The sequence below is a fragment of the Penicillium concentricum genome (assembly GCF_028827145.1).
Source record: "Penicillium concentricum strain IBT 3081 chromosome Unknown utg000002l_segment0_segment0, whole genome shotgun sequence".
Taxonomy (NCBI): Eukaryota; Fungi; Ascomycota; class Eurotiomycetes; order Eurotiales; family Aspergillaceae; genus Penicillium; species Penicillium concentricum.
Genome location: NW_026622755.1, coordinates 3,898,933 through 3,913,113, shown reverse-complemented (window position 1 = coordinate 3,913,113; position 14,181 = coordinate 3,898,933). Strand labels below are relative to the sequence as shown.

General features: G+C 48.5%; 5 protein-coding genes across 5 annotated transcripts; 4 read left to right on the top strand and 1 right to left on the bottom strand.

Annotated features, from left to right (window-relative positions):
* Positions 1–761: 761 nt before the first annotated feature.
* On the top strand, positions 762–2,435 carry N7517_005113 (uncharacterized protein; the record flags this gene model as incomplete). Its single annotated transcript, XM_056722843.1, has 1 exon — positions 762–2,435. One exon carries the CDS (start codon positions 762–764, stop codon positions 2,433–2,435), a length of 1,674 nt encoding a protein of 557 aa, XP_056579093.1.
* Positions 2,436–3,206: 771 nt separating this feature from the next.
* On the top strand, positions 3,207–5,052 carry N7517_005112 (cytochrome P450; the record flags this gene model as incomplete). Its single annotated transcript, XM_056722842.1, has 3 exons — positions 3,207–3,662; positions 3,714–4,280; positions 4,336–5,052. The coding sequence occupies 3 exons, from the start codon at positions 3,207–3,209 to the stop codon at positions 5,050–5,052; spliced, it is 1,740 nt and encodes a 579-aa protein (XP_056579092.1).
* A 757-nt stretch (positions 5,053–5,809) lies between these two features.
* On the top strand, positions 5,810–7,067 carry N7517_005111 (uncharacterized protein; the record flags this gene model as incomplete). The annotated part of the gene is made up of 2 exons (XM_056722841.1): positions 5,810–5,977; positions 6,042–7,067. 2 exons carry the CDS (start codon positions 5,810–5,812, stop codon positions 7,065–7,067), a joined length of 1,194 nt encoding a protein of 397 aa, XP_056579091.1.
* A 137-nt stretch (positions 7,068–7,204) lies between these two features.
* N7517_005110 (ATP-dependent 3'-5' DNA helicase) lies at positions 7,205–10,828 on the top strand (the record flags this gene model as incomplete). Its single annotated transcript, XM_056722840.1, has 1 exon — positions 7,205–10,828. One exon carries the CDS (start codon positions 7,205–7,207, stop codon positions 10,826–10,828), a length of 3,624 nt encoding a protein of 1,207 aa, XP_056579090.1.
* Positions 10,829–11,809: 981 nt separating this feature from the next.
* N7517_005109 (Zn(II)2Cys6 transcription factor) lies at positions 11,810–14,027 on the bottom strand (the record flags this gene model as incomplete). Its single annotated transcript, XM_056722839.1, has 3 exons — positions 11,810–12,050; positions 12,134–12,930; positions 12,993–14,027. The coding sequence occupies 3 exons, from the start codon at positions 14,025–14,027 to the stop codon at positions 11,810–11,812; spliced, it is 2,073 nt and encodes a 690-aa protein (XP_056579089.1).
* Between the last annotated feature and the right edge of the window lie 154 nt (positions 14,028–14,181).

The window sequence follows — 14,181 nt, the reverse complement described above, 5'->3', positions numbered from 1 at the left end:
AATGACAGGGGCCATAGCATCCGCAGCGAATATAATTCCTGCCTATAACCTATACTAACTACTCTGTAAGGTAATTTGGTATATTCCACATGGTAAGTTTTGATGTCCATAGCACCCCCGGGTCAAACTGTTAAACATAAGAACTGATCTCATGGGGGAAACCGTATTTGATCCCGTTGTTCCTGAATATGAGATATTCAGCTTTTATGACCTTATATTCTTCATTGAGAATGAAGACCTAGGGAAGAGACCAATCTTTAGTAGAACGCGCAAGACCGCTATTTATATATAGAATTCACAATTAAGCACTATACACTTTGGGGTTCTTCCCGGAGGGTTTCCCCCTTTGCCACAACAGCGATAGGCCAGCTCCACCTTCCACCGACTAGACCATGGGCTTATATTTAGACTCATCACTTTTATGTCATCTATAATACATGAGCTGCGGGATATTGAATGGATCAATCCAAGTCAAGAGGGAGAGCGATGCAAACGTGCAAAGGTTTGCAGCCACCGCCACTGTGGATACTAACATAGCTGGTTCTCCAAGGAGCTTTTGTTGCTGTGCAAGGGTGATGGACTCTTGGACAGGAAGAACATTGCATCATACTATTCCTACCTCTATTTACGATTGGGCATAAATCACGTTAATACATCTAGACCATATAGACATAGAGATTTTGCCTATTTATACCCAAAATACGGCGCTCTGCTCGCCCCTTAGCTTTGTTAATCTCTTACCATCAAACCAAAGAGCCACTATGTCTTCACCAATTGGATGCTTTCACACCGACCCAAAGCGCCTGGGTCCAGTTTCTCCCAATTGCAAACTTCCAGCAGCAAAGTTTTTGAAACCAACATACAAATTCTATGATTATAGTCAGACTCCCGTCAACATTGTCCGCAAGAAAACTAGTGCCGAGGATTGTCCAATATGCGTTTGCTATGGAGTACGGACTATGATGCTCGATTTTCGTCCTAATCCCCAACACCCAAAAAAGACCTACCGAGATGCCGTAAATGAACCGTTGTATCAATCTGGCTTTGCCTCATATCATTTACCAGCCGAATACGTGAACGTTCAGACCCCCTATACAGGAACGTCGTTTACGTTTGATGTGGAAAAAGGTCAAAACGGAGAAGCGTACCATGCGCTCATCTGCTCCCTTTTAACCGGCAACGCTGGTCAGATTATACGTATCAATATTGGCAAGGCCTCGCAGCCGGCTACTGTGGAACAGCAGGACCTTCTTTACTTTTATTGTTCGCAAAAGGCTATTGTCGATATTCCAAGAGGCGGCGATTCAAAGGACAATGCGACCAAGTGTATAGCCCGTGTTTTTGAGCAAAACCCCGAAGCGCAGGACCAAATCTTTCAATCTCTAAGAGATTACCTCAATGATTCGCAGCTTCAAACTGCACCAGCCGGTGACACTCCAACAGGGGGATATCCCTACGCTTCTCAGGCATACGCAGCAAAATATTGGATAAATCGATATCTTTCTCTGACGGAGCAAGGGAAGCCGAAGCTACCTCCAGGACAAGGGAAGCCGAAGTTACCCACAGAACAAGGGAAGTCGAAGCTACCCAAGCTAGCAGACGTGGGAAAGATAGCTCTCTTGTTGGTCCGGCGGGCCCAGAAGGCCGGAGATGGCCGTTCAATGACAGACGGAAATATCAAAAGTTGCCTGAAATCAATACGCGCAGCGAACCAGGCCATGGCTGCCAATGGCTATGAAGTTTTCAATTATATCATATTTTACGGTGATTTTGATCGAAAGCAAGCTTTAACTCTCGTTGGGTTGGCAAAAGAGTCTGGGCTCAGAGCTCTGTATATCACCTCACCCTTCAAGCAGCTCAATTCGACAAACGATATGGATCAGCAAATTGATGCCTTTTGGGCCAATTTCAAGGGGTCTCGAAATTCTTCATTTGAATATATTCCCGAGGGTGTGCCGCTCGAAGTTAAATTGTTCGGATTCTTCCTTGCGCTCCAAGCTCGATACGGTTCAAAGCTATGTTATATTGGCTTCCGATCCGGCACACTCGATGGACCTGGGTTTATCGGAAGCCCGATCTTCTACCTTGATGATACGCTCACGAAGGGTGCATGGAACGATTTTGCCAGTGGTAATTATCTCTGGGACGGCACTGACGGGACGTTGCAAAAGCCCGAGCGTATGATGTTTATGACACGAACGACAAATACGTTCATCCGCATCAACATCAAGGGCAGTGATAGAAACCTTATCGAGCTTGACGACGACGCCGCAAAGCAATTAGGCAGTGCGTTATACCTTTACATGGCATCCTTGCCAGCCAATGATCCGTATTGGACACAGAGGATTACTTTGATGAATAATCCAAATCCTCAACAGAACGAGCTGAAGCAAATGTTCGATTATTTTCAAGGCATGTGGAGAACAGTGAAATAATTGTCGTCTTCTACAAAAAGGAAAAGATATGTCTCTTCGGTCTCTTTACCTGTTATTTCTGGATATGAGACATCCAGCCTTCACGACCTTGTATTAGTATTTGAGAATGAACGCCTAGGAACAAGACTAATGTTCCTTAGGACACAAGATAAAAAACCCACGAATTACATCTAGTTCGCCGTTCAGTGCATAGTCAGGTAGCCGCAAAACAAAACTATATAAGGACAAACCGAGCCAATCCACATGTGTCGGAGTGAAATTCACCCGCCGGCTCAAAGATAATTTGTTTTAATACTATTCCATCTTATCAGACGAAGGGCACGCCGTACTCCGTAATAAATAACTAGTATAACTATCTTGACAAGACGGGTCGGTGCTCGGTAGTCGGCAGTCGGCGCCCAGCTGATGTGTTTTCCCAGTGTTTCTAAACGACGTTACTTGCATCTTGAACTGAAGAAACCCGGAGTAATTATTAATTATCAAACTAATGTTAGCTTGACTTCTAACTTTTGTGGCGGAGGAATTGTTGCACCGTCGGATGATATCGACCTCACTGTTTTTAAGGAAAGTATAGTGCTTGACCTACCCATAACCCACATTATCACTCACTGGAAGTTACGTTTATGCAATTTCAATGTACAAGAAGGCGTGTTTATGTCCATTATTAGATATTTCATGAGTTAGGTATTATCTTAAATGGCCCTTTGTGCCACTCTTCAGCATTTCTCTTTTCCCCCTTATAGATCTTCAATTTTATTCTCATCTATTAAAATGACTCCTTTGCTCGCCAGTCTCGCTTTAGGGGCTTTCTTGTCTGTCCTCTACCTGGGGTACAGGTGGATTTTGCCTCGTCCAATACCAGGCATTCCCTACAACCGAGAAGCCACGAATAATGTGTTAGGGGATCTACCTGCCTTGATCGAACATGGAAAAAAGACTGGAGAGAAATTGAGTTGGCTGCCTTTACAAGCTAAGAAGTTGAACTCGCCTATCATTCAAATCTTTGCGAACCCTCTCACGAAGCCATGGGTCATTCTCACCGAATTCAGAGAGAGCCAGGATATTCTGCTACGCAGGACCAAGGAGTTTGATCGGAGTGACCATTTCGGAAACATTTTCAGAGGCTTGACACCGGATCACCATATCTCTATGAAAACGACAAACCCTCAATTTAAGGCGCATCGGAGATTGATCCAAGATTTGATGACCCCGGCCTTTTTAAACGAGGTTTGTGTTTCTCCTGTTCAAATTGGAATGATTGCATACTGATTGGAGCAGGTTTCGGCGCCCCGAATCTATGAGGCTTTCACCTCACTCGTCAATGTTTGGACAGAAAAAGCTCGATTGGCAAATGGCCACCCCTTTTCCGCATCGGAAGATTTCTACAAAGCAGCGCTAGATGCTATCTGGGCTGTTACATTTCCTCTCGATCCAAAGGACAGCGTCATCAACGCGCAACGACAGCTCCTTACCGAAACCGCAAGCATCAACACCACATCCTCCACTAACATCGACGAGCCTGCAGTCTTTCCGGAGGCCCCGATACCAGACGCCCCAAACTCGATTCTCACACTCACGGAAAGCCTGGAGCCTGTGGTGTTATCACCAATACCAAAATTGACATTTTGGTTCATGAGTCAGCTGCCCTACATGCGCAGGGCAAGAGCAGCCAAGGAGACCATGATTGCTACTGAGCTTGAGAAGGCGAAGGCGAGATTCTCTTCGGGTACAAAAGAGGAGCATGTTGCCAGATGCGCCATGGATGATATCCTGCGCCGTGAACTCGCTGCCGCGAAGAAAGAGAATCGAGAACCCTCCTACAACACGAGAACAATATTTGACGAGGTGATCACCACTCTTATTCTTTGACTTTGGAATGCATCGCTAAATAAAGATGAAGCTTTTTGGTCTGCTAATTGCCGGTCACGATACGACCTCCACGACGGCAACATGGGGTCTCAAGTTACTTTCCGATCACCAGGAGATACAAAAGAAACTTCGCGAAGCACTTCGTAGCGGGTTCCCCGCAGCTATTGCAGAACGCCGTCAACCAACCGCCGAGGAGATCTCCAAAGCTCGTATCACATACCTTGACGCTACACAAGAGGAGATTATCCGGAAATCCATGACAGCATCGGGGGTAACGCGCACAGCGATGGTTGATACTGTCGTTCTTGGACATCATATCCCTAAAGGCACAAATGTGTTCCTCATGGGAAATGGTCCTGACTTCATCGAGCCTCCGATTGGCAAAATCCCCGAAGATCGTCGCAGCAAGAGCTGCCAGGAGGCGAATGGGCGGATTGGCTCGTGGGATCCAGCAGATTCAAATATATTTAAGCCCGAACGGTGGATTACCAAGGAAGACGGCAAAGAGTCTTTCGACTCTACGTCAGGTCCACTTCTTACGTTTGGTCTGGGGCCAAGAGGGTGCTTTGGGAGACGTATGGCGTACCTCGAACTGAAGATTGTTCTTGTGCTTCTTTTGTGGAACTTTGAGTTGCAAAGTGTACCGGGCACTCTCAGTTCGTACCAAGCGGTGGACAAATTAACTCATCAACCCAGACAGTGTTATTTGCGGCTTTTGAGCTCATCATTGAATGACCCTGGAGCTTGAGTTGGAAATTCGAAATATTCACGATCATATAAGAGCGGGAGCAGAGGGCTTGTATTAAGAATCCAAAATCCCAGAGAAGGGCTATGACTTCGTCGTATGATATTTGACATCAGGTTAGCAGAAATTCAGATAACGTTTTGTTTCTGCCATTTCCAGGTCATTGCAATGAATACTTAACAAATTTCGATGTAAAAATCTGGATGAAGGCTCGATTGGCAGAAGCCAGTCTATCGATTGAAGAGCTTGTGCCATTGATTTGTGAACATCGATTCGATATATCTAATTTTTGTTTACCTCCAAGTGGAGTTGAAACATTTATGTGCGGCAAATTAGTCGAGTAACTGAGCTAAAACTCGAAAGAATCCATGGATAAATTGATCTAGCCTAGTATATTGTAGTACTAGCCGATGTGTGTGTATCGACTAGTATACTAGTATTGCAGATCTTGGATGATTCGACCGTAGCTTGTTCATGTAGCTAACATCCATGTACAATATATGGACCCATGAGCGACGATGACCAATTAAATAGGGCCAAACGCAGTCACGACTTGATGTACAGAGGGTCCACGGATGAATGGCTCAGAACCTCACCCGTGCCCTTAACCTCGTACTAGCCCCAGACTAAATCTGGGAAAACGGGATCGGAATAGGGAGGGGGAGGGGCAAATAGATCCGCATCATTTTCTCTTGAAGAGACTTGACACCTCTTTGTAGCTTGGGAATCAATTATCACACTCTCAACGCCAAATATCATCATGGCCTCTCCATCTGTCTCTGCCATTCTAGATGAAATTGCCACTTCACGCGCGGCATTCGACAAGAACGAAACCGGCTCAAGAGAAGATCTGATTGACCAAAGCCGCGCGCTGATTGCAGCATTGGAGATCCCAAGCGAGTTCGTCCAGCGAACCTTCTGGGCAGAAGTGAGCAACTGTAACCTCTTTGAAAGCCTATCTTGCTCAAAATGCTAATTGGAGGTTATGATAGCCAGCTCAAAGCGCCATTATCCGTATGGCCGTCGATGTCAAGCTTTTCCAACACCTCAAAGATGCAGGAGATGGGGGAATCACCCCGAAAGCCTTTTCCCAGAAGACTCAGATCGATGGTGCTCTCCTGCAACGCCTAACGAGACATCTAGTAGCGATGAACCTCGTGTCATTCTACAATGGGACGTTCCATGCCACGCAAATGAGCAACGGTCTCGCGGAGGAGAACTATCAACACAGCATCAGTTTCTGCTACGATGTGACGCGCCCTATATTTAATGGATTCCCAGAATATCTCAAGAAATCCGAATATAATTCCCCAACTCTGGGTGGAACTGATGGCCCATTTCAAGAGGCGCACAAAACAAACCTCCCATTCTTTGAATGGCTTGTCGCGACACCACCGCACCTCCAGCATTTCGACTCTTTCATGAGCGCGTACCGCGCGGGTAAGCCAGACTGGCATGAGTTCTACCCCGTGGCTGAGCGATTAAGAACAGGCTTCGATGCTTCTATTAGCGATGTCCTCCTCGTCGACGTTGGTGGCGGAAAGGGTCACGATGTGGCTACCTTTGCCGCACAGTATAGCCCTTGCTCGGGTAGGATTGTGCTCCAGGACCGAGAGCCTGTCATTGCAGGTGTGGTAGCTAGTGGTACAGAGCGAGCTTTTGAAGTGCAAGCTCACGACTTTTTTACGCCGCAGCCTATCAAGGGCGCATGCGCATACTCTCTTCATTCTATTCTCCACGATTGGAGTGAAGAAGATGGTGTCAAGATCCTGAAGAATCTTGTGCCTGCTTTAAAGAAGGGTTATTCACGGGTCTTGTTCAACGAGATTGTGATTAAGGAAGAAAAACCTACACTCGCAGCGACCAATATGGATATGATGATGTTAGCGCATTTTGCTGTGGGAGAAAGAACGGAGGCTGATTGGAGAGATATTCTGGCCCAAGCTGGATTGAAGGTAGTCAACATCTACACCTATCCGGGCGTTTCAGAGAGTTTGATTGAGGCAGAACTAGCCTGAGCTAGCGTGAGCTTTGTGGAGATTATCGCATAATACAGACTGATATTTATCAAGAAATGTCAAGGATAAGTTAAGCATAACCAATTAAGCTTATATAGAAAGACTGAGCATTGACCAACTGTAGAACCTTGGAACGGATGGCCATTTTAGGCGATAATGGTGCACGTGACCTCGCGTTTCCCGTCAATTCGGACTTTTATCAACTTCAACTCCAACATAGAGCACTATGGGGCTTCGAGATGACCGGCTCCTTGTCAATACCACTGCAAGCCTCGTCATTAAAACGGAAAAGAAGTCATGAAGGCGATCGCGGCCTCGAGTCGGATGTGCCTCCACCCCCGAACGCGTCGCCCCAAGACCCTGCCGATCAAACACCCTCAACTACAACCAATCCTCCTCTCAATGAATCTGATGTGAATGTAACTGAATCTATCAAAATTACAACTGCCCAAAAAACGGGCAAAGGAAAGAAAGTTACCTCAAAGCCGCCGAAGCCCTCGAAGCGAACCCCATCTGCGCCGTTGCCAGATGCCTTTAAGCGCCTCTCGCAAACCCATCGCGCCTTGAATCTCGTTTATACATTTTGCTGCACGCGAAAGCACTTTGCCACCACATTTGAAAACATAAAAAAAGCAGTACAAGCTCAACTAGGTCAAGGGCGAGAACTCACCGTTGAGGATGTCGCACGTGTGAAAGTCATGGTTCCCGGAGCGGTCCGCTTCGAATATGTGGACGAAGCCAAGCTGGAAGTAATGACTGCTGAAGATGAAGAGATATCTCAATATGGGTTACACAAGCGATCTAGCCTGGCATTTGGGGCAGACATGGACGCTGAAAGCGCCAGAAGTGGCGATCTTCACTTTGCAGACGACACAAAGCAAGTTCTGCTATTTGAGTTTGTGGATGGTGATCTGAAGCGGGAAGTGCTACACCCGAAGACTGGGGAGCCTATGAAACCGATGCGTCGGATGAAAGAAGAGGATCTGAAAATGCCCGTCTACAGCCAAAAGCAGATGCTGGGTTTGATTGAGAAACGAAATGCCAAGTTCTCGGACGCTATGAATGCGTTTTTGGTGCAATGTGAGGACAAAAATATTGATCCAGTGGATTCTCTTGAACAAGAGAAGAATGCTTTCCTGCCCAACCCTCCAAACAGTGGGACAGACACCCCTCTTACGGCGAAACCGCCAGCAACAATTCCCAAGGAGCGAAAGTCCATTGGGGAAATCATTGCAGAGATTCGAGAGATGGATTGGTACCATGCACAAATTGTGCCGGAAGGCCACCGAGTATTCGACGCACAGTCTGCTGTCTACGGAGACTTGACATTCCAGCTCTCGCAGGACCTTGTCAATGCTCTGTATAACACGAAAGGAATTACCCAAATGTACGCTCATCAAACAGAGGCAATCAACCACCTATACGAGGGCCATAATGTGATTGTCTCGACATCGACGAGCTCAGGAAAATCCCTTATCTATCAAGTCCCAATGCTGCACGAGCTAGAAAAGGATCCTGAAAGCAGGGGAATGTATATCTTCCCCACGAAAGCTCTGGCACAAGATCAGCGCCGCAGCATGATGGATCTACTTCAGTATATGAACGGGCTGCAACACACAATGGTTGAAACCTTTGACGGGGACACGCCAATGGGGAGCCGGAACTTGATTCGTGACGAGGCGCGGATCATTTTTACCAATCCCGACATGCTTCATATTACAATTCTGCCACAGGAGAGTTCCTGGCGCACCTTTTTGAAGAATCTGAAGTTCGTTGTTGTCGACGAACTGCACGTCTACAACGGCCTGTTCGGGTCTCATGTCGCTTTTATCATGCGACGCCTCCGCAGGATCTGTGCCGCGGTGGGTAATCGACATGTCAAGTTCATATCTTGCTCTGCTACCGTTGCAAACCCGGAGGATCACATGAAGTCCGTCTTTGGGGTGCAGGATGTGAAACTCATCGATTTTGATGGATCTCCCTCTGGCCGCAAGGAGTTTGTTTGCTGGAATACGCCATTCAAAGACCCCAAAGATCCTACCTCCGGGCGTGCTGACACTGTCACTGAGACTGCCAGGCTATTTTGCCAGCTGATCCTCAGGGGCGTGAGAGTCATAGCCTTCTGCCGAATCCGAAAGCTATGCGAGATTCTCTTACAAGGCGTGCGCGCCGAGTTTGATAGACTCGAACGAACAGAGATCGGCAAGCTAGTAATGGGCTACCGAGGCGGATATAGCCCTCAAGATCGACGCCAAATCGAAAAGGAAATGTTCGAGGGGAAATTGATGGGGATCGTGGCTACCAACGCTCTGGAACTGGGCGTTGATATTGGCTCTCTAGATGCAGTCATCACCATGGGCTTCCCATACTCGATCTCCAATCTACGCCAACAAAGCGGCCGCGCTGGTCGACGTAACAAAGACTCCCTCTCCGTCCTAGTCGGGGACAGATACCCAACCGACCAACACTACATGCAGAATCCAGATGAAATATTCACACGGCCTAATTGCGAGCTGCAGATCGATCTATCCAACGAGCTCATCCTCGAAGGTCACGTCCAATGCGCCGCATTTGAAATGCCTATCCGGCCCGAAGAAGACAGCGTCTACTTCGGGCAACAGCTCCTTGCCCTGGCCCCAACTCGTCTCATAAAAGATCAACTCGGCTTCTACCACTGCCATCCACGCTTCCGCCCACAACCCTCCCGCAGCGTCTCAATCCGCGACACAGAAGACCAACACTTCGCCGTCATAGACATAACCAACAACCGCAACATAGTACTAGAAGAAGTCGAAGCCTCGCGCGCCTTCTTCACAATCTACGAAGGCGGCATCTTCCTCCACCAAGGCACAACCTACCTCGTCAAAGAACTAAACACCGAATCCTTCCTAGCACGCGTCGTCCGCGTCCACGTCGACTGGAACACCATGCAACGCGACTTTACCGACATCGACCCCATAGAAACCGAAGCAATGCGTGTAGTCAGCAACGATCCCTCAGCCTCGAGCGCCTTCTTCGGCGCAATCAAAATCCACGCTGTAGTGTACGGGTTTTTCAAAGTCGACAAGCGCGGTCGCGTCCTCGACGCCGTCGCCGTCGATAACCCGCCAATCGACCGTCTTACGAAGGGCATGTGGCTCGATGTCCCAACGCGTGCTATCGACATGCTGCAATCGCACCGGCTAAATATCGCCGCGGCCATTCACGCCGCTGAACATGCCGTCCTCTCCCTCCTGCCTTCCTTCGTCGTCTCCTCGCCCGGTGACGTCCGCACAGAATGCAAGGTCGCGAAGAAAGAGCTCGGCCGGTCGCTGCGTCGCGCGAACGTACCCAGTGAGTTCGAGGAAAAGCTTAAACCGCCTTCGCGGCAGAGGCCCGCCCGGCTTACCTTCTACGATGCGAAGGGTGGGTCATGTGGGTCTGGGATTGCTAATAAGGCGTTTGAGTTTATTGGGTTGCTTCTCCGGCGGGCGGTTGCGCGCATCGAGGCTTGTTCTTGTCTTTCGCCGCAGGGCTGTGTGGAGTGTGTTTGTGATGAGCGATGTAAGGAGATGAATGTTGTTATGAGCAAGGCAGGCGCGGGGGTTATACTGCGGTGTTTGCTCGGGTGGGAGGTTGATGTTGATGCCTTGCCGTGGGGGGAGGAAGTGGAGGGTGACGAGCTTGGAGTTGGAGGTGCTGGAGAGTTGGCTGGTGGGTTGGAGACTGTTGTGAGGGCCGAGATGGTGCCGTGGAAGCCTGGGTGTCGGGCTAGCTGTTGAGAGATACTGCGTACAGTATGCATCATTATTAAGTTGTGCCCATTCCTGAAATTAGGTATCCAGGTGAAACCCCGTGCAGTCATGGGACGTTGGGGATTCACACCTCAGGGGAGCTAGCTGCCTGTGTATATAACTAATCTCGTCTGCCGGCTGGTTCCGAAGCTTATCCAGATATAGACTCAGTATAAAACACCTTTAAAGAAGTGGTGGTTGAGCATTGCCTTAGGATTCAAGGTTCCTCGCCATTCGCGAAAGCTCAATGCAACCCTCGCTCTTGGTTTTCTTCTATGCCGCGTTTCTCAACCCTTCGAAGGTTGGAGCTTTTGGATAACTCGGTAATTTGTAGCAGTTGAGTGGTTCGGAGCTTGCTGTTTCGCTCATGTAAAAAAAAAAAAAATGAATGAATGAACCCTTGGAAGATTGGATGTATAAATAAGTAATGAACGGTATCAGTCAATGATCCTATAGGAAATTGGGTATAATAAATGTACATCAAGTCATGACCGAGAAAGACCACTTTGGGGTCCAGTGGAAAGGAGAGATGATAGTGTGGCAAGGTAGATAGGCGAGGAGGGACGTGTATATGGAAAAAATGATGGGGAGGTTTGGATGAGACGTTATATAGCAAGGATGATTCAAGAGACGGCGAAAAGATGGGGAGAAGGCGTGAGAAGATGCAAAGGCCAGAGTGAAGGAAGACGGTGTGAGTCGATGTCCAATGGACAATGGAAATTTGTTCAACTGGCACGTGGTATTGGTGTCATCCAGTAGCAGGGCGTGAGTTGATTTGGTTGCCTGGGCCTTATCAGGGTAAGGGTAGTAACCAAGTTTGGTGAAATTTCGATGTGAAAATGTCACAAGGATAGCAGGAAGCGAGCTTCCAAGAATGAAGCGGAGGCTGTGCTGGTAGTCAAGGGAACCAACTCAAGAGCCGAAGATGGATGATTCGAGGGAAAAAAAGCCCCCATTCACTCAAGGCCACTATGAAGGGCTCTGATTGTCGTCGGTGTCATCCAGGTTTAACCTCCCGAACAGAGACTTCATATCGCGAACATTCGCGCGCATCTCATCTCGTGGCTTTGATGTGCGTTCGCTGGTCAAGGAACGAATCTCGCGGACAATACTCGTGAGTCCTTCATCGTTAGGGAGCCACCAATGATGAACCTCTGGAGCTTGCCAGATGGCAGCTAGCCCTGGGCGGAAACTAGGTGCGATGATGTACCTGTTCGCATAAATAGTTCCTGGTTAGCTTTGCTCTCGATTATTCAAATCTGAAACGCAGATATGCCGGCGGTAGAATCTTACCCATGTTGCTCTAACAACGCCAACGTGCGCCGGGACCACATTTGATACTTATGCTCCCTGGGAAGAAACATGCTAACCAGGCCTATGCTGTTCTTAAAATTGATGCAATATCCATTTTCCTTGTAAGGCCAGCGAATCATCGTTTCGATTAGGCGGCACTGCTCTTTGGCCAAGTCGTGCAATTCTTGAAGCAAAGGCTGCCGCAGGACTTGCATGGTCTGGAACTTGTACATTGTCTCGGTGGCGATGATGTCGACCCAAGCATAGTTGAAATCCCACAAGGCACCACGATGCAAGCCACCTGGCACGTAGGGATCGGTAGCGTCCTCTTCAGTCAACGGCTGCTTCTGCGGGTAATATTGCACTTTGTATTCATAATCATCAAATCCTCTTAGAATCGTCTTGGCCTGCTCGATCCACTGGCCCAAGTGCTCGTTCTGGATGGCGAAATTTTCTATTGATATCATGCCGCGAGATAATTTTGCATAGAGGGAAGCCATATCCAAGCCGAAGCGTCGGTTGATTGATGCGACAAGGGCGAGTTGTTTGGATGGATCATCCGGATAGATAGCGGCTTGCTCAGCATCGTATTGCTCCTTTGCAAGATACCAGTCTCGACCGAGGACCGTTTCGGTGCCGGCCAAAATTCCCACGACTACATCAAAGCGCGAGTACCATAAGAAGATACTGGTATGTAGCTCGTTCACGTTGGCGGACTCTGGTGTGATTAGCTCTCGCATAAGCGCATGCGCCGCCTGGTGGTGATCGATCAGGTTCACCCAGTCGCCGATGTATTCCTATAAGTGCAACAAAGTCAGAAAAAGGTGCAGTAGTCATAGGGGGGAAAAGAGCAATATACCTCAAATGTTGTCAGGACAAGAACAGTACACAGTGTGGCCTCACTGTGCTCCTCTCCAGAACCCAATGATTTCCGGAGGAGAACCAAGGATTTATTATAGTATTGCAAAAATGTGTAGAGCTTTCCCCCAGGGCTGTGTATAGAATGATGGTAGGCCGAAAATCCCACCAGGGCGTAGAGGAGAGGCTCATAGTGCAAGGCAAGTTCGACAAGGCTGTGGTGGATGAAATGGGAGCAATTCTGTCTCAAGAAGAAATGTGGCGGAGTCATAAAATCTTGCAGGAAATTTAAATAAAATCGCAAATCTTCTGGTAGGCGCGCATTGTTGAGCAATTCTGTTGTGGAATGTCCCAGGCTGCCCGAGCGCACGCTCATCGACTCCAAGCGCGACTCGGCTGATGGCGAACTACTTTGCTCTTTGATGTAGGAACTAGTGTCGGACATGGGCCTTGCGCTGTGCTTCCGAAGAGATTGTGTGCTCTGACTCTTACGCAGGTCCGGCTGTGATGTGGTTGTGGCGCTTGCTGGCGACGGTCGGGAGTCGGATACAGCACTGTCGGGTTCCTCCTCATCGATGATGGGCTGCAAGGGGCTGAGGGTCTCGGAATCTAACTTCCCAGGTGAATCGCTGCCATGCGACTGCGGGCGACCAACGCGCGACTTGGCTGTATTGCGTGAGCTAGCCTTGGAGGATGTGGATGATACAGTGGGTGATGGATAGACACAATCACGACTCCCTTTCCTACACCGTTCACAGACTGGACGGTTCTCGTCGCATTTGATCCGGCGCGAACGGCAGGTGAAACATCCGCTCCGGGTGCGCTTATGCTTCTTCTGGTCCGAGAGAGGTTGAAACAGGGATTGTTTCTGGGAGGTGGTATATGATGGGGGCACTATCATCGTCGGTGCCGTGGAGGGATCGTGCCAGAACGCAACACTCTCGGGATACTGTGTTGGGCCAAACAAGGACTCTTGTTTCATTGAGTCGAGGAAGCCCGACATGGCCGTCTGGGGGGACTGATCTGAATGCGTCATTTTGCCCAAAACCCATCCAAACTCCCTATAATTCCTTTGATTCCCCTAATTCCATCCAAGTCAAGATCGAATCATTTGGAGAGATGAAGTTGGTGGGGGTTGAAGTAGACCCAAATTAACCTAACCGGGGACGTGCGGAGATTAAAAGGGAACG